Here is a 23,215-nt window from a genome sequence, read left to right on the forward strand (position 1 = left end):
AGCAAAAGCAGTTCGCAAGTGCCGGTCGGCCGACTCCTGAGATTTTCGTAATTGAATTTCAGATCTGAAGTCTTCAATAAAGCTAAGTACCCCGTTGGGGAAACTTTTTTCTTGCTCCAGACCGATGTCAGAAAAAGTTAACAATTGTATTTCTTGTGGGAAGCAAATACCTCATAAGGATTTTCATTCTTACTGTATTCCTTGCGTAGGCCCTGACCACGACGTTGCTAATTGTCGGTTTTGTGCTAGATTTAACCAACACACTATAAAGCGTCTGTATGATTTTGCTTTTCATTACTTTGGCCGCAGGTTTAACAATATAATGCCGTCGGATCAACCGACCGGAATTCATAAAAAGCGCAAGGATAAAGAAAAGGACTGGCTTCCGAGGTCCAAAACAGACGACGAAACCTCTTCTAGGCCATTCGCCGGTTTGCCGGTGCTCAGTGAGACGCTTTCGCAGCCCCTGACTCCCGCTACCTCAGAGCCACAGGCCACCTCCAACTCCTATGTGAAGACAACTAGGCCTCTGGATACCCAAGGTATTGGCCCTTCGGAAATCAATCCCTCAGATGGGTCCAGTGCTGCTGAGCAGGCATCGGCTTCTGAGGGTGTTTTCAGACCTACACAACTTTATATAAAGCCTACTTCAGCATCCAAGACAAAGTCTAAAGCAGGTTTAAAGACAAGAAAACAAGTACAGCATTCTCCAGGACAGACTTTTATGCCTAAGAAACAGATGCTCAAAATGGCCGAAGACCTAATTACTTTGATCAGGGGTTCCCATCCCCCTCCTGAAAAGAGGCTTAGGCAAGATACTGAATATGATTCCTCTGATCAGGTTTCCATTTCCTCTGATTCCTCTTCAGCACAGGGATATTCTATTCCTCCCTATGTGGATTCTGATGCTGAAGATTCTATTCCTTCATCTTCTCCTCCTGAGGTTTAGTCTTTTGGGGGAAACATTGCATACCATGAGGGAGCATTTCCACTGGGAGAGCCAAGATTATTCAGAATCTAAGAAAAGGCTCAGAGACTTTATTTTACTGCCTCAGCACAGGCCCCTGGCTATTCCAGACGTTGTAGATGTATTTTCAGAGTCCGGTCTGACTCCTGACTCCTTATCTCCAGCTCCTGTTAAGCCAGACAGATACTACAGGGTTTCAGACTCCCACAAATTTCTTTTTAAAAACCCTGCTGCTGACCCAGAAACTATCTCTCAGGGTCCCAAGGGGGGGGGGGGGGGGAGTCAAGGCTTCCACTGCAAAAAACCCTGTCCCCTCAGATAGAGATTCCAGGACACTGGACAGATGAAGAAAAAAGATTTACACTGCTGCTACCTTGGCTATAATTGCTTTAAATTATCAGTTTCATATGCTTAAATATCAGCAGTACATTGCCACTGCTTAAACAGAAAATGTTGACAAATTCTGAAGGTGCAGAAAATAAAGAAATCCATGATTTATTGCATGCAGCTGAACAAGTGGGAAAACATACTTTACAATGTGGTTTTGATTCACTGGAGGCCTCGTGCAGGGCCACAGTTACAGGTTCTGTCATTAGGAGGCATGCTTGGTTAAAAGAACGGAATCTGCCTGATCATGTTAAAGCAAAATTATTAGATGCTCCATTACAGCATGACACCTTGTTTGGTGTTAAAGCAGAAGAGGTGTTGAAGAAAATGGAAGACAAAGCCAAATCTATGCAGACAGTAAAGGATTTCTTACAGGTGCAGCCTCCAAGATTTAGCAGGAACTGACCGTCTAAGAATTGGTTCTTTCCAGTGGCAGACAGGCCACAAAGAGGCAGATTCAGACACCCTAGAGGCAGGCAAAAGCCCCAAGGCTCATACAGGCCCAGACAATGGGGTGCTTCTACCACCAAAAGCAGAGAAGACAAGTCACAGCCTTATAGGAAACAGTCCCAATGACTTCCCTCTGCCAATGCCAAGCACTTATCTTTTGGCAGCTCCCTTAGGGGGAACGTTAGCTCTTTTTTCTCAAAACTGGCATAGGATCACCCAGGACAAATGGGTCTTAAATATAGTCTCTCAGGGCTACTGGTTCCACTTTCACACCCTTCCAAAGGCAAAAGGTATGCCAGACCTGCCACACAATCAGTGGGCAGAGGCACAAAAACAAGTTTCATCTCTCATGGACATGAGGGCTATTCAGCCAGTGCCACAACAAGAGCAGGGACAAGGATTTTACTCAAGACTTTTCTTAGTACCAAGAAAGGACAAAGCCCGGAGACCAATTCTGGACCCCTATCTATTCTAAACACTTTTCTGGACGTTCCAAAATTCAAAATGTTGACTCTGAAGCAGCTTCTGCCCATGCTGGGCAAGAAGGCTTGGCTTGTAACTTTGGACCTCAAAGAGGCATACCTGCATGTCCCACTCAGACAAACTTGCAGAAGATACCTCAGATTCATAGCTGGCTCAATGCACTAGTGTGATGACTGCAGCAGGGTATACACTCTAACATCTACATTTATGGTAGGTACAAAAATGTACTTTCTCTGCACTGCCCTTTGGCTTCTCTACTGCACCCAGGGTCTTCACAAAATGCCTGGCACCAGTAATTGCATTTTGCAGACAGAGGAATTCAAATATTTCCCTATTTGGACGACTGCCTTATTCAAGCAGAGACCAATGACATTCTACTACAGCATCTGGCGTTTGTAAAAAGATTGCTAATTTGCCTAGGGTACACAGTAAACGAAAAGAAATCAAAACTAGTACCCTCTCAAGAGATAATTTTCCTAGGTGCAAGTTTAAATACAACTGCCCAGATGGCTTATCTAACACCATACAAACAAAGGCAACTGACTATTTCAAAACGTTGGCAACAAACACCCAGTTAACTGCAAGAAAAATTCTGCAGGCTTTGGGCTTCATGGCATCCTGCATTCTACTAATTCCATATGCAAGACTGCATATGAGGAAACTACAATGGTATCTAAAAAGTGTTTGGACTCAACATTGCCACAGCCTGGAAACAATAATTACACTCATTCCCTGCCTGCAACAGGAGTTTCGATGGTGGGCAAAGGCCTGTCACCACAACAAGGGGCAGCCATTCACCATACCCCCAGCCAGGCAGACATTGACAACAGATGCATCAGATTATGCCTAGGGGGCCCACATGGCAGGAAGATCTATTCAGGGCTTATGGTACGCAATCCAAATGCATCTACATATCAATCAAAAAGAGATGCTAGTTGTTCAAAATGCCCTGTGTGTGGTAACTGGTGAGAAATAGCCAAATAATGGAACACTGGAATGGCTGAGGAGAGGGGTCTGTTGCTTGGAGGGGGGCTAGGGGGTCGCTGCAGGAGGGGGTGCTCTGGGTGTTCGCAGTCTATTACCCTGCCTAGGCCCCTATTTGACACTGATCCGGCTCTGGTGTTTAAAGTAAGAAATGCATGCGCAAAGATAGTTTAACTACATTGCAAAATCTTTTTCTTCCGTGCTTTTAAATTTAAAGAAATGACTGGAGTGGCTTTCTTGTGGAGTGAACTATCTACGGGTGTGGCTTAAATAGTGTTTCATGAGTGTGGTGTGGGTGGAGCTTAAGGGGCACCGGAGCACTACTTTGCCTAGGTCGGCCCTGGATTCAGGGTGACACTAACTGTGTCCTTAATAAAACCAGTCCTGATGTTACAGAAGAGTGAAGTCTTGTCTTACTGGACAACTGGATTCTTGTTGCCTCGACATATAGCATGTGATTATTGCTTGAAAGTCTCTCCTCATTATCTTGCAGTGTTTGGGAGTTACAGTGAAATACTACAAAGTCCCCAATACAACCATCTGAAATGCTGACCATTGCAGTTTTTTAAATGGTGCAGTTTTGTCTCCTTTAACTGACAGTTGCTGCAAGGGCCCCCCTCCATGTATTCTTAGTATGTTTTGTGGGGAAGAGTCATACTGCTACCACATGTCTCTTACTTTTTATGCTCTTCCCAGCACCTTGCCCGCCTGCACCTCTAGCATCATGCAGTCTGCACATTTCTTCTTTGAGAATTTGAGCTGTTTTTCATGGACTGGGGAGAGCCCTATTGCCCATTCTCTGGTTTGTGTCTGATAATAGTAAGGAGCGGTCCAGCATACTGGTTCGGGGGGAGGGGCAGCCTCTCTTCTCCTTTGAGAGTCCCCCCTCCGCCAGTGGATTTTTGAGTCTCCAGTCATTAACTTGGTATGCTAGTTTCCCTGGGGCTGCTGTGTACAAATGTGTTAGTGGCAGCACAGGTTGCGCTGCTCAGAACTGCAGTAAATAACCACCTAGTAGTACTGTGGTGGACCAAGGCCACACTTCCACCCCTCCCCCCCACTTTGCCAGGATGGGCCTTGCCAGCAGCAGCCAGTCACTCCCATCTTCTCTGGTCATCTCCTACTGGCATTTAAGCTGCTAACCAAGTTCACCTGCAAATGCAACATAGTCAGGTTTTTTTTCTGTCTGTGTCACTGATCATCATTTGTTTTTCAGCTGTGTAAATTTACTTAGTCTCTCCTGTGCCTTTGATGAAAATTAGCAACTGCACATTGATAATCCCATTATCTAATCAAGTAAACTTGTTTTGCAGCTAGATATGGAAAACAAACATAGCAAATGAGAAGGATTTTAGTTCTACGATTAATTTGAAATATCTGGGGTATTTTTATGCATTGCTGAAAGAACCAGTTCTTTACAGTAAGTGAAAGCTTTGTAATTTGTGTTTGTATGAAAATAGTTGCAAAATTCAGATTAAAACATTTCTTGTGTCTAACAGGAAGCTGAAAAGATGGTTGCTTCACTGCAAGATAATTCATTGGATGAGGACCAGTTCAGCCAGGCAGTGCAGGAGCAGAGAAACACAGCTGCAGCCTTACCACTTTCCCATGAGGCAGCCATGAAGTGGTTTTACAAGGACCCTCAGGGAGAAATACAAGGTGAGTTATTTTCATTACCGAATAAAGCTGTCCTTTCATATTAAGTAAGGGTATACTTGTACATTGTTTGAAATATTTACATTTTCATTGAATATGATGTGTGATGCAAGTAGTGCTTCATTGTTTTGATGTGTGAACTAAGGAGGAGGATTGACACCCCCCCCCCCAAAAAAAAAAAATGAAATTGAGGATGCTCATTCATGGTTTCTAGACGGAATATTTCAGCAGCAGTCATAATTCTTTTTGTTAATACATACAATGAAATGCCATGTTTGGCAATGTTAGTACGTATGATTTCCTTTCTTGCTGTTAAGTCCTAATTTTCCATTCCTTAGCTTTGTAGTAAATGTGCATTTGTCATCTAATTATCAGCTAAGATCTGCAGTAACACAGTAGCATTTTTTTGAAATGCATGACATTGAAAGCTGTCTCAATAGTAGGATTTTAGTCCAACTGCAGGACCTCAGAGGAATGAAGAGTTTCCCTACTTTGCAAAAATTGTTAGTGTAGAGTTTGAAGACCTCTTTGCAAAGAGATTGGTCGGAATGTTCTCCTTAAAGACCCAACTTTTTAAGTTGTCAGTGTTGTCACACAAACTAACACCCAGAGGCCATGTTCCAAACTGCAATTTCACAAGGTAAAGGCAGTGTCCAGATGTTCTTCGTGTTTCACTGTTGCAGTCATTACATTTGGGTAATCTGCTTGCAGGTTGCCCTCAGTCGGCCTGATTAACAAAGTCTTGGGTCCTGCGTTGGTTGCTGTCCCTTCTTCCATGACATCAGGTCGTCAGGGGTATTAAACATGCAGCCGACGTCATTACATCAGTCTTTCTTGCCGTGCGGTGCCCGAAGCAGAAGCCGTTTGCAAGTGCCGGTCGGCCAACTCCTGAAATTTTCGTTTTCGAGTTTCAGAACCGAATTCTTCAACTTAAAGCTAAGTACCCCGTTGGGGAAACTTTTTCTTGCTCCTTACCGATGTTAGTAAAAGTTAATAATTGCATTACATGTGGAAAGCAAATACCTCATAAAGATTTTCATTTGTACTGTATTCCTTGCCTAGGCCCTGACCACGAAGTACCTTGCTTTCTGTTTTGTGCTTTATTTAATCAGCGTACTATCCGTTGTCGGTAAATTTTTGCCTCTAAATATTTAGGTTCTCTGTTTAATTATCCAGAAATGTCGCTGGTTAGGCATCCGACTACCAGGATTCTGAAAAAATGCAAAGATAAAGACAGAGACAGGCTGCCGAAGTCCAAAGTTGCCGACAACGCTTCTCCTAAGGCAGTTGCCAGTTCGCCGGTACTCAGTGAGGCACTTTCGCAGCCCCTGATACCTGCTACTTCTGATTTGCAGGCCTCTACTGAGATCCATTCGGAGTCCGGTATGCCGCAAGATACTTCAACTATGGAACCCGCGGATGTCTCTACCTTGGATGGGTCCGGAGCCACTGTGCAGGCACCGGCTTCTGAGGGTGTATTCAGGCCTACAGACTTGCATATTAAATCGACACCTTCTTCATTAGTAAGTCCTAAATCTCGATCTATATCTAGAAAACGGACGCCCAGGCCACATGCTCAGGCCTCTATGCCTAGAAAACAAATGACTAAAATGGCTAAAGATCTAATACCCCCCCCCCCCCCCCCCCGAAGCCTAGGGCTGAGCTTGATTTTGAATCTTCCGATCAGGATACTGTTTCTTCTGACTCTTCTGATGACCTGGATTTGTCCATACCTACTTATGAGGATTCTGATGCAGAGGATTCTATTCCCTCTGCTTCCCCTCCTGAGGATTTTTCTTTTGGGGAAACTTTACATACTTTAAGGGAGCATTTCCACTGGGAAAGCCAGGAATTTTCTGATTCAAAAGAGGCTTAGGGATTTCCTTCTTCTACCTCAGCATAGGCCTTTGGCTCTACCTCGTGTACACGACATTGTTGATGTGTTCTCGGAATCCAGATGTTCGTGTTACACTGCTGCAGTCATTACACTTGGGTTATCCTGCCATCAGGCAGTCCCGTAGTCGGCTGGAGTTCCAAAGTCTTGGTCTGGTGTTGGTTGCTGTCGCTTCTTCCCTGACGTCAGTGCGCCAGGGGTATATAAGATGCATCCGACGCTATTTTCTTCAGTCTTTCTTGCCGTGCGGTGCCCGAAGCAGAAGCAGTTCGCAAATGCCGGTCGGCCGCCTCCTGAGATTTTCGAAGTCGAATTTCAGATCCTAAGTCTTCAAATAAAGGTAAGTACCCTGTTGGGGAAACTTTTTTCTTGCCTCAGACCGATGTCAGAAAAAGTTAATAATTGTATTTCTTGTGGGAAGCAAATACCTCATAAGGACTTCCATGCCTAGGCCCTGATTACGACGTCATTAGTTGTCTGTTTTGTGCTAGATTTAACAAACGCACTATAAAAAGACGTTTTGATTTTGCTTTGCACTACTTTGGCCAAAGGTTCAATTATACTATGCAGTCGGATCAACCGACGACCGCAATTCTGAAAAAACACAAAGACAAGGATAAAGACAGGCATCCGAGGTCCAAAACCGACGACGAAACCTCTTCTAGGCCAGTCGCCAGTTCTCAGTGAGGCACTTTCGCAGCCCCTGACACCCGCTACCTCAGAGCCACAGGCCGCCTCCGACACCCACGTGAAGACAACTAGGCCTCTGGAAACTCAAGGTATTGGGCCTACGGAAACTAATCCCTCATATGGGTCCGGAGCTGCTGAGCAGGCATCGGCTTCTGAGGGTGTTTTCAGACCTTCACAACTTACATTAAAGCAACAGCGAAGACAGAAGTACCATTAAAGAAGTCAAAACTAGTGCCCTCACAACAGATTATATTCCTGGGTGCCAGCTTAAATACAACAGCCCAGATGGCTTATCTCACGCAAGACAAACAAGTTCAACTAACTCAATATTTTCAATTACTGGCAAAAAAGTCCCATCTCCCTGCAAGAAAAATTCTGCAGGCCCTGGGATTCATGGCATCCTGCATACTACTAATGCCATATGCCAGACTGCATTTGAGGAAATTACAATGATACCTAAAAAGTGTTGGGACTCAACACTCTCTCAGTTTAGAAGCAGTAATACCAATGATTCCCTGCCTACAACAGGAGTTTCGATGGTGGGCACAGGCATATCACCTAAACAAGGGTCAGCCTTTTACCCTACCCACAGCCAGGCAGAGTCTAACAACAGATGCTTCGGATTACGCCTGGGGAGCACACATGGCAGGAAAATGCATTCAGGGCCAGTGGACCACAGACCAGATGCATCTTCACATCAATCAAAAAGAGATGTTGGCTGTTCAAAATGCCCTAACAGCTTTCAAGGACCTTCTGCATCCAGGACAATTATTATTAAAGACGGACAATACCACAGTAATGTGGTACATAAGCAAGCAAGGGAGCACTCATTCTTATCCCCTATACAGGCAAGCCATGACCTTGTGGAACACGGCTCTAACGTATCAAGTTCATCTGCAAGCACAATTCCTGCATGGTATTGCAAAAATGGGGATGCCCAGACAGATCTTTTTGCCTCCTCCACTGAATTGCCAACTACAAAAATTCTGCACAAGGACTTATCACACACAAGCATGGAAAGTGGATGCTCTCCTTCAGCTGGAAAAGCCTAAAAGTTCGTCTTCCCACCACTGCCTCTCCTCTCAAAGGTACTCCTAAAAGCCAGACAAGAAAAAACACAGATGATCCTGATTGCTCCAGACTGGCCATGCCAGCACTGGTACCCAATCTTAAAGAACTTGGCTCAAGGCGCACCATGGATTTTGCCTCAAATTCCACACCTTCTGACTCAACAAAACTATCAGATCCTGCACGGTCAGCTCAAAACCCTAAACCTGGCTGCATGGCAGATTCATCAGTCAAACAGGCAACACCTCTATCTAAAGCTGTCATGGATGTCATTTTGGAGGCCAGGAGGCCTAGCACCAGGAAAGCTTACTCAGAAAAATGGAAGAGATTCTGCGCCTGGAACCAGGCTCAAAGCCTTAACCCTCTTGTCTCAAACATTCCTCAGATTTTACAATACTTAACTGAGATGCTGGACAAAGGCCTATCCTTCTCATCAATTAAGATCCACGCCTCTGCCATTTCAGCACATTACAACACGGGTCCTCCTTTATTCTCTCACCCCTTGCTAAAACAGTACCTCAGAGGGGCTAAAAACATAAGACTGCCCCGGAGAGCACCAACACCAACTTGGGACCTCAATTTCGTTTTGGAAAAACTAACCCTGCCACCTTTTGAGCCAGCCAATACAGCCGATCTAACATTTTTATCATGGAAAACAGCTCTGCTCCTGGCAGTAACTTCAGCACGAAGAGTCTCAGAGCTACAGGCATTAATGGCAGTGGAACCTTTTATAATTTTTCATCAGGACAGGGTTTCTTTAAGGACAAACCCTACCTTTATGCCAAAGGTGGTATCTAGTGTGGCTCTTAACCAAATCATCCATTTGCCAGCTTTTTATCCAAACACCCAGAATAAAGGGGAGAAACTTCTGCACTCTTTGGACATACACAGGCAGCTTCTCTTCTACTTGGACAAAACAAAAGCTTTCAGGAAAACTGAGCAACTGTTTGTAGCATATGCTGCAGGTTCACAGGGTAAGGCTATCTCAAAGCAGACTATATCCAAATGGATAGGACACAGTATTCGTTACTGCTACACACAGCATGGAAAATCAGTCCCTAATAACATCAGGTCACATTCCACCAGGGCAACAGCCACTTCAGCAGCCTTTCTCAGAGGAGTACCTACCAAGGAAATTTTGGAGGCTGCAACTTGGAGTTCAGTGCACACCTTTACCAAGCATTACCACTTGCCTCTCTACTCTAAATCCAGAACAAGATTTGCCACTGCAGTTCTGCAGGGCCTCATAGCCAATCCTAACTCTTTATAGACCAGCCACCCAACCTTAGCTTTGGGATACTACCCAAGTGTAATGACTGCAGCAGTGTAACATGATGAACATAGTACAGATGTTCTTCATCTCACATTGCTGCAGTCCTTACATATGGGTAGTCCGCTGTCCTCGGTCGGCCCGAATACCAAAGTATTAGGCTGACGTCGGTCATGGGCGCACAGATCTGACATCAGAGCATCAGGGTATAAAAGCGCATGACCGACGTCATATCCTCAGTCTTTTTTGCCGCATGGTCCGATGCAGAAGCAGCGTTGCAAGTGCCGTTCGGCGTTCTGAAATTTTCGTATTCTGAGTTTCAGACCGAAACCAAGTTGGGCTAAGTACACCGTTGGGGAATATTTTTGTTTTTTCTTGCCTCAGTTAATTCCGGATGTCAGAAAAAGTGAATAATTGTATTTCTTGTGGGAAACAGATACCGCATAGGGATTATCACTCTCTTTGCATTCCTTGTTTGGGACCGGACCACGACGTAGTCGGGTGTCGGTTTTGTGCTAGGTTTAATAAGCGCACTGTAAAAAGAAGGTTAGATTGTGCTAGGTTAGTCTTTGGTAAGCGGTGTAATTATAATATGCCGTCGGATCCTCCGACGCCTGCTTCCACGAAGAAGCGCAAAGACAAATTCTTGAAACCTAGACAGGTTGATTCGTCCGTTTCGGACGCCGGTCCTGCAGAAACTACAGTGGAGCAGGTGGATCCGGCTGAAGTTTCTGTTGAGTCTCAGGGGGAAACTTTGATTTTGCAGGATGTGGCCTCACAGGAGTCAGGTCAAGCTGAAGGGGCCTCTCAGGTTACTGTTCTCCCTTCTATGCCTAAGGTGGTTAGGCCTTCTGCTACTATTTCTAAGGCTTCTTCTAAGGGCAGGTCTGTTCTGCCTTCCTCTGGTGTCCCTCCAGGTACTTCAGGGTCTGTGCCTAAAAAGCACATGCTTAAAATGGCAGAAGATTTGATTACTTTAATTAGAGGTTCTATGCCCCTTCCTGATAAGAGGCCCAGGGTGGAGCCAGAGTTGGAAAGTTTGGATCAGGCCTCAGATGACTCAGACTCTTCTGCTGAAGATATTCAAGATTTTCCCCCTTATTCGGATTCTGATGCAGAGGATTCCACTCCTTCTGCTTCTCCTCCAGAGGATTTTTCATTTTCAGAAACTCTGCATTCCATGAGGGAGCATTTTAGGTGGGAAGGACAGGATTTCTCTGATTCACGGAAGAGGCTTAGGGAATTCTTGTTTTTACCACAGCATAGACCCTTGGCTATTCCTCCTGTTTTGGATGTTGTTCAAGATGTTTTCTCGGAGGCTTCCCTTAATCCAGATTCTTTGCCTCCTGCGCCAGTTAAACCGGACAGGTATTACAGGGTGCCTGAGGCTCAGAATATCTGTATAAGAGTCCTAGGGCGGACCCAGAAACTATTAGTCAGGGGCCTAAGGGTGTTAGAGCTTCTGTTGTAAAGAATCCGGTTCGTCTAGATAAGGAAGCTAGAGCTTTGGATAGATGGGGTAAGAAGGTGTATACCTCTTCTACTTTAGCAATGAGGGCTTTAAATTGCCAGTTTCATATGTTGAAATATCAGAATTTCCTCCTTTCTCAGCTAAAATCTAAAGTGGATGCTTTGGCAGAGGGCATAGAGTGTAAAGAATTGCAGGATTTAGTACATGTCTCTGAACAGGTGGGTAAGCATTCTTTGCAGTGTGGTTTTGATGCTGTACAGGCCTCTTCTAGGGTGGCTGCCACTGGTTCAGTTCTTCGTAGGCACGCCTGGCTTAAGGATCAGAATTTGTCCGAGCATGTTAAAACTAGAATTCTGGATGCCCCTTTACAGTCTGAAGTTTTGTTTGGTCCCCCTGTGGAGTCGGTTTTGAAGAAAATGGAAGACAAGGCTAAGTCCATGCAGACTGTTAAAGATTTTTTGCAGGTGCACACTCCAAAGTTTAGTAGAAATTGGCCTACTAAGGGGTGGACCTACCCTTCTTCTGATTCTCAGTCTAGGGGTAGATCTAGACGTGGCAGGGGCAGAGCTCACAGTACATTCAGGCCTAGAACTTGGAGTTCACCTGCACAATCTGCAGGTGAGGGCAGGGGCCAGTCCTTTCGTAAACAGGCCCAATGACCCGCATTTTCAGCTGCCAGATTCTTCTTCCCTGGCAGCTCCTTTGGGAGGAAAGTTAGCACTCTTCAAGCAAAACTGGCTTTTAGTCACCCAGGACAAATGGGTATTGGACATTATACACCGAGGCTACAAGTTCTATTTCCATACATTGCCTCCTTTCAAAGGCATGCCAGACGTTCCTCCTCGGCAAAGGATAGAGGCTCACAAGCAGATTTCTTTACTTCTTCAAATAGGAGCTATACAGCCAGTTCCTCTGTCAGAAGTGGGACTAAGATTTTATTCTCGCCTGTTTCTAGTACCAAAGAAAGGGAACACGTGGAGACAAATTTTGGATTTATCTATCCTCAACACTTATCTGGACATTCCAAAGTTCAAAATGCTGACTTTACAACAGCTTTTACCTCTGTTGGGAAAAGATCACTGGATGGTAACTCTGGATCTCAAAGAGGCTTATCTTCATGTTCCTATCAGGCCCAGTTGCAGGAGGTACCTGCGTTTGGCTGGAAATTTACATTATCAGTTCTCTGCATTGCCCTTTGGCTTATCTACTGCGCCCAGAGTGTTCACAAAGGTTCTGGCTCCAGTGATGGCCTTTTCAGGTTAAGAGGAATACAGATTTATCCTTATTTGGACGATTGCCTGATTATTGCACAACACAAAGACGAACTTCTGCATCATCTACAGTATGTGATGGTAGTGTTAAGATGCCTAGGGTATTCTGTGAACGAAACAAAGTCCAGTCTAGTACCCTCTCAGGACATGTGCTTTCTGGGTGTGAGACTGAATACAGCTTCCCAGATGGCCTTTTTGACCCCGGACAAACAAAGAAGCCTTTCTCTTTATTTCCATCAATTGTCTCTACAGTCCAGGCTGACTGCAAGGACAGTCCTTCAAGCCTTGGGGTTCATGGCATCTTGTATTCTGGTGTTTCCCAATGCCAAACTGCATATGAGGAAGCTTCAATGGTATCTCAAAAATGTATGGACACAACACTGCCAAGATCTAGACACTGTCATTCAGATAATACCTTGCATTTAGAAAGAATTTTTGTGGTGGGCTCAGGAATGTCACCTAAACAAGGGAACTCTCTGTGACCCGACCAGAGGCGAGTCAGATTCTAACGACAGATGCCTCGGACAAGGCTTGGGGAGCACACCTCAATGGAAAATGGGTGCAAGACACGTGGCCTGTCGGACTTCAACATTTGCATATCAACTTGAAGGAGATGTTAGCAGTCCAATTTGCATTGATGGCTTTCAAGGATTCACTTCACCCAGGACAGGTGTTGATTGAAACAGACAACACTACTGTCATGTGGTACATCAACAAGCAAGGGCGAACCCATTCTTACCCTCTTTGCAGGCAAGCGATGATTTTGTGGGAGACTGCTCTGTTTACACCTCAATCTTCAGGCAAGGTTTCTACCAGGAGCACAGAACTCCTTAGCGGATGTGTTGAGCAGACAAATTGTGGATCCTCACGAGTGGAAACTGGATCCTCATGTGTTTCAAAAGTTGACAGTGTTATGGGGGACTCCAGACCTAGATCTGTTCGCTTCTCCACTAAATTACCAGTTGCCAAAGTTTTGCACAAAAAGGTTTCATCCCACAGCTTGGAAGGTGGATGCTCTATCATTCAGTTGGAGCAATCTTCATGTCTATGCCTTTCCACCTCTGCCTCTCATTCCCAAGGTACTCCTGAAGGCCAGAATAGACAAGCCATCCATGATTCTGATAGCGCCGGATTGGCCTCGACAGCACTGGTACCCACTACTGAGGAGTTTGGCAGGAGCCTCCATGGCCTCTGCCTTTGATTTCGCATCTTTTGTCTCAGGAGGGCAATCACTTCCTCAATGTCAAGATTCAGTCTCTGCATCTCACAGCCTGGCATATTCTGTTTTAGATCCTGGAGGGTCTCAGCTTCCACAACAAGTTTTGAATGTTATTTTGGAGGCCAGAAGGCCTAGTACAAGGAAAGTTTACGCTGATAAATGGAGGAGATTTTTTCTTTGGAGCAAAGCGAAGGACTTTGATGTTTCCAAGCCCGATTTAAGTGTTTCTCTTCAATATCTTACTGAGTTATTGGACAAGGGTTTGTCTTTCTCCTCGATAAAGGTTCATGCTGCAGCCATTTCTGCTCACTATGACTGTGACCCTCCTTTATTTTCCCATCCTTTGTTTAAGAAATTTCTTAGAGGGGCAAAGAACATAAGACCCCCACATAGAGCTCCTACTCCTGCTTGGGATCTCAATTTTGTGTTGGAAAAGCTTACTCTACAACCTTTTGAGCCTGCAGCTACTGCCGAGTTAAAGTATTTATCATGGAAGACTGCTTTTTGTTGGCCATTACCTCTGCAAGAAGGGTTTCTGAATTACAGGCCCTTATGGCAGTGGAACCTTTCCTGATTTTTCATAAGGATAGGGTATCTTTGCACTAATCCTTCCTTTATGCCTAAAGTGGTTTCTAGTGTGGCCTTGAACCAAACTATTCATTTGCCTACTTTTTATGCAAACCCCAAAATAAAGGGAGAAGATTTTGCATACTTTGGATATTCACAGGCAGTTACGTTATTATTTGAGCAGAACCAAGGGGTTCAGGCAGTCTCAGCAGTTGTTTGTTTCTTTTGCTTTGGGTTCTCAGGGAAAACCTGTTTCAAAACAAACTATTTCTAAATGGATTGGGTTTTGTATTTCTTTCTGTTATTCCCATCATGGTAAGGAGATTCCGGCTGGAATCAGACCTCATTCCACTAGAGCTACTGCCACTTCTACTGCCTTTCTAAGGGGGGTAGCTACAAAAGATATTTTGGAAGCAGCCACTTGGAGTTCAGTGCATACTTTTTCCAAGCATTATCACCTTCCTCTAAGTCTAGGGCTGGATTTGCCACTGCAATATTACAGGGCATTTTAGCAGCCCCTAATGCTTTGTGATTTTGCCATCCTCCCTTTACCTCTGCTTTGGGATTCTACCCATATGTAAGGACTGCAGCAATGTGAGATGAAGAACATAGTACAGTTTTGTACCTACCATAAATGTAGATGTTCGAAGATCCACATTGCTGCAGTCCAATTTACCCTCCCTCCTTCCCCTCTGTAGTTTGGCATGGTTATATGGTTTGGGTGATGGTTGTTGTTGGGCATGTTTTTGGGAGGTATCCTGTTTTGGGGCTGTGGCCTTTCTTTTTAGGGCCTTCTGACATCTGGGGCAAGAAAAGACTGAGGATATGACGTCGGTCATGCGCTTTTATACCCTGACGCTCTGATGTCAGATCTGAGCGCCCATGACCGACGTCAGCCTAATATTTTGGTATTCGGGCTGACCGAGGACAGCGGACTACCCATATGTAAGGACTGCAGCAATGTGGATCTTCGAACATCTACATTTATGGTAGGTACAAAACTGTACTTTTTGTACCTACCATAAATGTAGATGTTCGAGTGTTCACACTGCTGCAGTCCAGGTTACCCTCCCTCCATCCCCTCTGAACTAGCTGGACTTATCTATACCTTTCTATCCTATACAACCTTTGAGGTGTATTTGCTTGTAACTGAAGGTATTGTTTTTTATTTTCTATGTATATTTTGTACTAGCAATATGTATTGCCTACCTACATGGGGGCACCTGACATCTTTGAAAAGAAAAAACTGAAGAAAATGACGTCGGATGCATCTTGTATAACCCTGGCGCACTGACGTCAGGGAAGAAGCGACAGCAACCGACGCCGGACCAAGACTTTGGAACTCTGGCTGACTACAGGACCGCCTGATGGCAGGATAACCCAAGTGTAATGACTGCAGCAGTGTGAATACTCGAACATCTACATTTATGGTAGGTACAAAACTGTACTTTTGGCCCCTTATTTCCTGCTCCTAGTATACCTGACAGATACTACAGGGTTCATGAGTCCCACAAGTTCCTTTTCAAAAATCCTGTTGTAGATCCAGAGACTATTTCTCAGGGGCCCAAGGGCATTAAGGCTTCTACTGTTAAAAATCCTACCCCTTCTGATAGAGACTCCAGGGCGCTGGATAGATGGGGTAAAATGGTTTATACTTCTGCAACCTTGGCAATCAGAGCTTTGAACTGCCAATATGTTAAAATATCAGCCAACATGTTATTGGACTGCTTAAACAGAAAATGATGATTCCTGACTGTGTGGAAAATAAAGATTTACAGGACTTAATGCATTCTGCTGAACAAGTTGGAAAACATACTTTGCAATGTAGTTTTGATTCTTTAGAGGCCTTTTGCAGGGCTGCTGTTACTGGGTCTCTGCTTAGTAGGCATGCTTGGCTTAAGGAACAATTTTTGCCTATTCATGTTAAAGCTAAATTGTTGGATGCCCCTTTAAATCAGGACCGCCTGTTTGGCAGGAAGGCTGAAGAAGTTCTTAAAAAGATGGAAGATGAAGCTAAATCTATGCAAACTGTTAAAGATTTTTTACAAGTGCAACCTGCTAGATTTAGTAGGTACTGGCCTACTAAGGATTGGTCCTTTCCAGTGCCTTCCAGGTCCTCTCAAGCCAAAGCCAGACACAGCAAACCCCCCAGATTTCAGTCCCAGGGGACTCTCAGAACTAAGCGGGGGGGGGGGGGCGCCACTTCCAAATCTGGAAATAACAAGACACCCCCCTATGGTAAACAGTCTCAATGACTTCCTTTTAAAATTCCCAAGCACTTATCTTTTGACTGCCCCTGTGGGGCAAAGATTGCTCTTCATGCAAAGAACTGGGAACTCATAACCCAGGACAAATGGGTTTTAAATAGTTTCCCAGGGATACAGATTTCATTTCCATACATTGCCAACACCAAATGGGTGGCCAGACCTGCCCCCAAAGCAGTGGGCAGAGGCTCAAAAACAAGTACTGTCCCTCTTAAGCATTGGGGGGGGGGCTATTCAACTGGTGCCAGAAGAGGAAAATGGACAAGGTTTCTACTCCAGACTTTTCCTGGTACCCAGGAAAGACAAAGCATGGCGTCCAATCCTGGACCTGTCTCCTTTCTGGAGATTCCAAAATTCAAGATGCTGTCTCTTCAGTTACTTCCTATGCTAGGCAAAGACTCCTGGTTGGCAACACTATATTTAAAAGAAGCATACCTGCACATCCCAATCAGGGAATCTTGCAGAAGATACCTATGCTTCAAAGCAGGCTACACGCACTATCAGTTCTCTGCACTGCCCTTTGGCTTATGTACTGCACCCAGGGTATTCACAAAGTGCCTAGCTCCAGTTATTGCATTTTGCATGCAAAGAAATATTCAAATATACCCATGCCTGGACGATTGTCTAATTCAGGCAGAAAACCAGGACATACTTTTGAATCCTCTGGCCTTTGTAAAAAAGGGTTCTAACTTGTCTGGGGTACACCATAAACGAAAAGAAATCACAACTGGTACCCTGTCAAATTACATTCCTGGGTGCATGCTTGAATTATAACTGCCCAGATGACTTACGTCACGCCAGAAAAGCAAATTCATTTGGTAACCTACTTCAAACAAGTGGCCACAAAAACCTTGCTATCTGCAAGACAAATACTGCAAGCCTTGGGGTTCATGGCCTCCTGCATTCTTCTAATTCCATATGCAAGACTGCACATGAGGAAACTACAGTGGTATCTAAAAAGTCTATGGAGTCGACATTCTCACAGCCTGGAAACAATGATTCCCATCATTCCTTGCCTACGCCTGGAGTTCCTCTGGTGGGCAGAGGTCTGCCACCATAACAAGGGACTACCATTCACACTACCCCCTGCCGCCCAAACCCTAACTGCAGATGCATCAGACTATGCATGGGGGGGCTCACTTGTCAGGGAAGTGCATTCAGAGCAAATGGAACCCTAATCAAATGCACCTGCATATCAATCAAAAAGAAATGTTAGCTGTACAGAATGCTCTGACAGCCTTCAAGGGCTACATTCTTCCAGGACAACTAATGTTAAAGACGGACAACACCACTGTTATGTGGTACATAACCAAGCAGGGGGGTACACATTCCTACCCCCTCTACAGACTAGCCATGGCATTGTGGAGCACAGCCTTGTGCTACCAAGTGCACCTACAAGCTCAATTCCTGCCAGGAAAATTGAATACACTGGCAGACGGACTAAGCAGAAACCTCATGGACCCACATGAATGGAAACTGGATCCAAGGCTTTTCAACATGTTGACAAGCGAATGGGTGAGCTCAGACATAGAGGTATTTGCCTCCCCCCAGAACTACCAGTTGGACAAGTTTTGCACAAGGAGTCCCCACAATCAAGCCTGGAAAGTGGATTCTCTGTCCTTCAGCTGGAAAAACCTATCAGTGTACGCCTTCCCCCCCGCTGCCTGTGCTCTCCAAAGTTCTACTAAAAGTCAAACAGGACAAACCAAGGATGATCTTGATTGCTCCAGACTGGCCGTGCCAACACTGGTACCCCCTCCTGTGCAGTGTATCGCAATTATCTCCATGACACCTGCCTCAGACTCCTTCCATACTGTCTCAGCAGGAGAACCAAATTCTGCACCCTCAGCTTTCAGCATTGAACTTTGCAGCCAGGCTAATCACTTAAATTCACCCCTGTCATCCCTCAGCAAACCTGTGATGGATGTCCGCTTAGAGGCAAGGAGACCTAGTACTAGGTACTGATACTGTGCCTGGAACCAGTCTCTAAGGGGATGAGCACAGCGGCACCCAGTTTACCTCAGATTTTGCAATACTTAACTGAGATGCTTCAGAAGGGCCTGTCCTTTTCTTTCATTAAAATCCACACCTCAGCTATTTCAGCTCATTATAACACAGAGCCTCCCATCTTCTCTCATCCTCTGCTCAAGCAGTACCTCAGAGGGGCCAAGACCTTGAGACCACCCAGGAGAGTTCCAACCCCTGCCTGAGACCTTAACTTTGTATTGGAGAAACACACTCTACCTCCTTTCGAGCCAGCTGCTACTGCAGACTTAAAATTTCTTTCTTGGAAAACAGGTTTCCTTTTAGCAATGACTTCAGCTAGAAGGATATCTGAATTACAGGCTCTTATGGCAGTGGAGCCTTTCATCATCTTACATGCGGATAGGGCGTCACTCAGGACCAATCCATCCTTCATGCCCAAGGTGATATCCAGTGTGGCTATTAATCAGTCCATTCATTTGCCAACCTTCTTTCCCAATCCACAGAACAAAGTGGAATGGATTCTGCATTCCTTGGATTTGCACAGACAACTTAGATTATTTTTGGGCAGGACTAAACCTCGAAGAAAATCGGAACTGCTGCTGGTAGTATTTGCTGCAGGGGCAGAGGGGAAGGCTATTTCAAAGCAAACCATTTCTAAATGGGTAAGCCATTACATTCGTTTCTGCTATAAGCACCATGGAAAACCTATCCCCCAGGGGATCAGATCTCACTCCACCAGGGCTGCATCTACTTCTGCAGCCTTTCTCAGAGGTGTTCCTACCAGGGACATCCTAGAAGCTGCTACTTGGAGTTCTGTAGATACTTTCACCAAGCATTATTTGCCAATTTTCACTAAATCAACAGCTGGCTTTGCCACTGCTATCTTGCAGGGCCTTATTGCTGGCCCTAATGGTATATAAACTCATTCTTCCAACCTTAGCTTTGGGGAATCTACCCAAATGTAATGACTGCAACAGTGAAACACGAAGAACATAGTACAGTTGTGTACACTTATCATAAATGTAGATGTTTGAGTGTATTCACTGTTGCAGTCCTGGTTACCCTCCCTCTGGCCCCCTAACTTCTGGCTATACCTCTGCTTTCATTTATTATGCTTAAAAGCCTTTTTGGTGTATTTATTTTTTGTTGGAGGTATACTTTTGTGTTTTTATGTTTATTTGCTCCCCATTGGTGGAGGGGGGGCACCTGACATCTGGGGCAAGAAAAACTGGTGTAATGAAGTCGGCTGCATGTTTTATACCTCTGACGACCTGACGTCATGGAAGAAGGGACAGCAACCGACACAGGACCCAAGACTTTGTAATCAGGCTGACACAGGGCAACCTGCCAGCAGATTACCCAGATGTAATGACTGCAACAGTGAGTACACTCTAACATCTACATTTATGGTAAGTGTACACAACTGTACTTTGTCTCCCTTCCCCCCACCTATTCTGCAGGCTGTGTGCAGTACCTCGATTTAGTGATGGTTTGAAGCCTAACAAGTCCTTGGTTGAATATTGTGGGATGAAGGAAGGTTTGTTGGGGGGTGCAGTGAGTGGGTTGCATCCTGAGGTTTTCACTCTTGCTTTCAGATATTTGAATGCTACCCTTAGATGGCAAAACTGAGAGTCATTTCTTGACATCAGGTCACAGGTCTGTGATTTTCATAAATGTGATTGCTGCTGCATAGTCATTGGTAAATGACATTATCCAGAAATTGACCATCAGTTTTTCTACCCAGATTTCGTTGGCCGTAGAACATTCCCTAAACTAGACATCTGGTTACCTAAGCACCTGAAGATGTTTACCAAGGGGGAATGTAACTTGTTACCTTCAGAACGTTTTTTGTTTTGAAGTGAATGGTCATTTGTTTCATTCAGGACTATTTCCTTCAGTCAAAGAATTAGGGTACTAAGCACTATTTTGGCACTTGTATTTTTTTTGTTTACTGTGCAGCCCTTAACAGCACTGAAGATGGTCTGATTAATTTAGCAGACCTGGACCATCTGTTATTTCTGTCTTGAGAAAGGCGAGCCTTAACCAGAAGCTCAACCGTCCATACTTCTCCTTGACAGCATGATTACAGTTTGGGGGCAAAGGATTTGCAGAGTTGTTTGTAGCAGTCTGACTGTGTGCTAACTTCCAACAAACTCAAACCTGTTTGTTTTTGTTTCTCTCAAGAAAGATGATGTCTTCATTTCTGATTCAGTCATATCTCCAGGGATATTATGTAACGTATGTGTTTATATCCTATCCCCTCTCTCATGGGATACAATACAGATAACCTAGAAACTGTGACCTGGATTCCTCCATTAGTGAGGGCAGCATTTTAAGTGCAGAGTGAAAGATTGCTGCTTCAAAGAAAATGTATTTATAGTGTTTGAAGGAGTCAAGCCTTTTCATCTCAACTCGTATTCCTTGCTTTTGAGGGTTTTATTTGTTTTTATTTGTGTGTCCTTTGTTGACTGGGTTAGTCCCACTAGGCTGATATTCTCTTTTCAGGGGAGACATGGGGTTGTATTTTGTACTACTAGTGGAATTTTGGCCAGTGCATTAGGGAACTTCCCCCTACTCTTTGATGGTGAGGAGGGATCTTTTACATCCACTTGAGTTACCAGCTACTCAGGCAGATAGAGCCTTCAGGAGTGATACCGCCAGTGTGACACAGCATTCGATTTATCTGTTGTTGGAATAAAATCCATAGCCCTCTACTACAAAGAGAAGTGTGGTACCTGTTGTACTACTTACACTTTTGATTATAGTTTGGTGTTGTATCCTGACTTTCTGCTGCCCACCTTACAGAAGTGAAGTAGATGATATAGGAGAAATTTAAGTGTTTGTGTAAGAACCCTGTAGCTGATTCTGCATTTGTTTGCTGAGACCAAGGGTTCCAAGCTTGTGCCGGGATTAGACATGTTCCATTGTACAGGATAAAAAAGAGTATGCTGATGTCCTTCATGGATGCATCTGCAGTCATAACAACTGGGTTGTCCTGTCGTCAGGCAGCCCTGCAGTCGGCTGGATTCCAAAGTCCGGGTCCGGCTTCGGCTGATGTCGCACTTCACCCGACGTCATCTCTGCTGGTCTCCGGGTATAAAGGCATCAGCCGACGCCATTTTCTCCAGTCTTTCTTGCCGCGTGGCGCCCGAAGCAGAAGCTGTTCGCAAGTGCCGGTCGGTCGGATCCAGAGATTTCTACTACCGAATACTACTTCGAAGACTTCTAAAGCTAAGTACCCGTTGGGGACTCTTTCTTGCCTCAGCCGATGTCAGAAAAAGTCAATAACTGTTTAACTTGTGGGAAACAAATACCTCATAAAGATTTCCACTCTTACTGTTTACCTTGTTTAGGCCCAGACCACGACGTAGCAGCCTGTTCGCCTGTGCTTCCTTCAACCGACGAACGCTTAGGCGTCGGTCGGAGTTTGCTGAACAGTTTTTCGGTTCAGAATTTGCGTACATTATGCCGCCGGATCCTCCGACTACCCAAATTGTTAAAACGCAAAGAAAAGACCGACACTCGCGGTCCACGGTTTCGGCGAAACCATGGTGAAGCAAACGCGAGTGTCTCGGTTTCGGCGAAACCGAGAAAACTGATCAAAGCACAGCTGAATCTTTGACTACTTCTGAGGTTCCTGCTACCTTACTTGAATCGGCCTCTGAAATTTTACCTACTACAGTGGCTTCTAGTGAATTATCAGACACCATCCCTTTGGATGTCTCTACCCCAGCACGTGGTGCTGCTAGGCCTCCTGCAGCCATGTCCATTAAGGCCTTTGCCAGGGCTAAAGCAGCCAAGTCTACTAAATCAGTGCCTGTTAAACCCCCTCAACCAGGCCTACTTCTAGTTCACAAATGCTTACTCTGGCAGAAGATTTAATATCCTTAATTAGGGATCTCAATCTCACCCAGACAGGGCCTCTCAGCCCCAGAGAAGAGACCTAGGGCAGAGCCCCCCGAGCCTGTGTCCTCTGATGATTCTGCGGATGACTCAGATATTACAGACCAGCCAGAGGCTCCTTTCTCCAATTATGAAGACTCAGATGCTGAAGAATCCATTCCAGCTGCTTCTCCACCAGAAGAATTCTCCTTTGGGGAAACCTTACATGCCATGCGAGAACAATTCCAATGGCAGCAACAGGATTTCTCAGATTCCAGAAAAAGACTTAGGACTTTTCTGCACCTTCCACAACACAGGCCCTTAGCTATACCTCCTGTCCTCTCTGTTGTGGACGATGCCTTTAATGATGTCTGCTCTGCACCAGATTCCTTACCTCCAGCCCCTGCCAAACCAGACAGATTTTACAGGGTACCAGACATGCATCATCACCTATACAAGGCCCCACTTGCAGACCCCGAAACTATATCCCAGGGGCCTAAGGCAGTAGCCTCGACCACAGCAAAACCCTATTCCTTCTGAAAGGGAAGCCAGGTCTTTAGACAGATGGGGCAAAAAAGTTTATACCTCAGCTACTCTCTCAGCTAGAGCTTTAAACTGTCAGTTTCACATGATACAATACCAAGAGTTTATGCTTGATCAGTTAACTAAAAACTATCCTCTGATGACTCTATAGATAAGAAATATG

General features: G+C 45.0%; 1 protein-coding gene across 1 annotated transcript in view; it reads left to right on the forward strand.

Moving 5' to 3' along the window:
- Positions 1–23,215, forward strand: part of GIGYF1 (GRB10 interacting GYF protein 1) — a gene marked incomplete in the record, with an annotated part of 2,892,461 nt that overhangs the window by 1,217,933 nt on the left and 1,651,313 nt on the right. Inside the window, 1 exon segment of the mRNA XM_044077309.1 lies at positions 4,771–4,930. Within this exon segment, the coding sequence (XP_043933244.1) occupies positions 4,771–4,930 (160 nt within the window).

Source organism: Protopterus annectens, chromosome 7.part0 (assembly GCF_019279795.1).
Source record: "Protopterus annectens isolate FY-2018-M chromosome 7.part0, PAN1.0, whole genome shotgun sequence".
In the NCBI taxonomy this organism is placed as follows: domain Eukaryota; kingdom Metazoa; phylum Chordata; order Ceratodontiformes; family Protopteridae; genus Protopterus; species Protopterus annectens.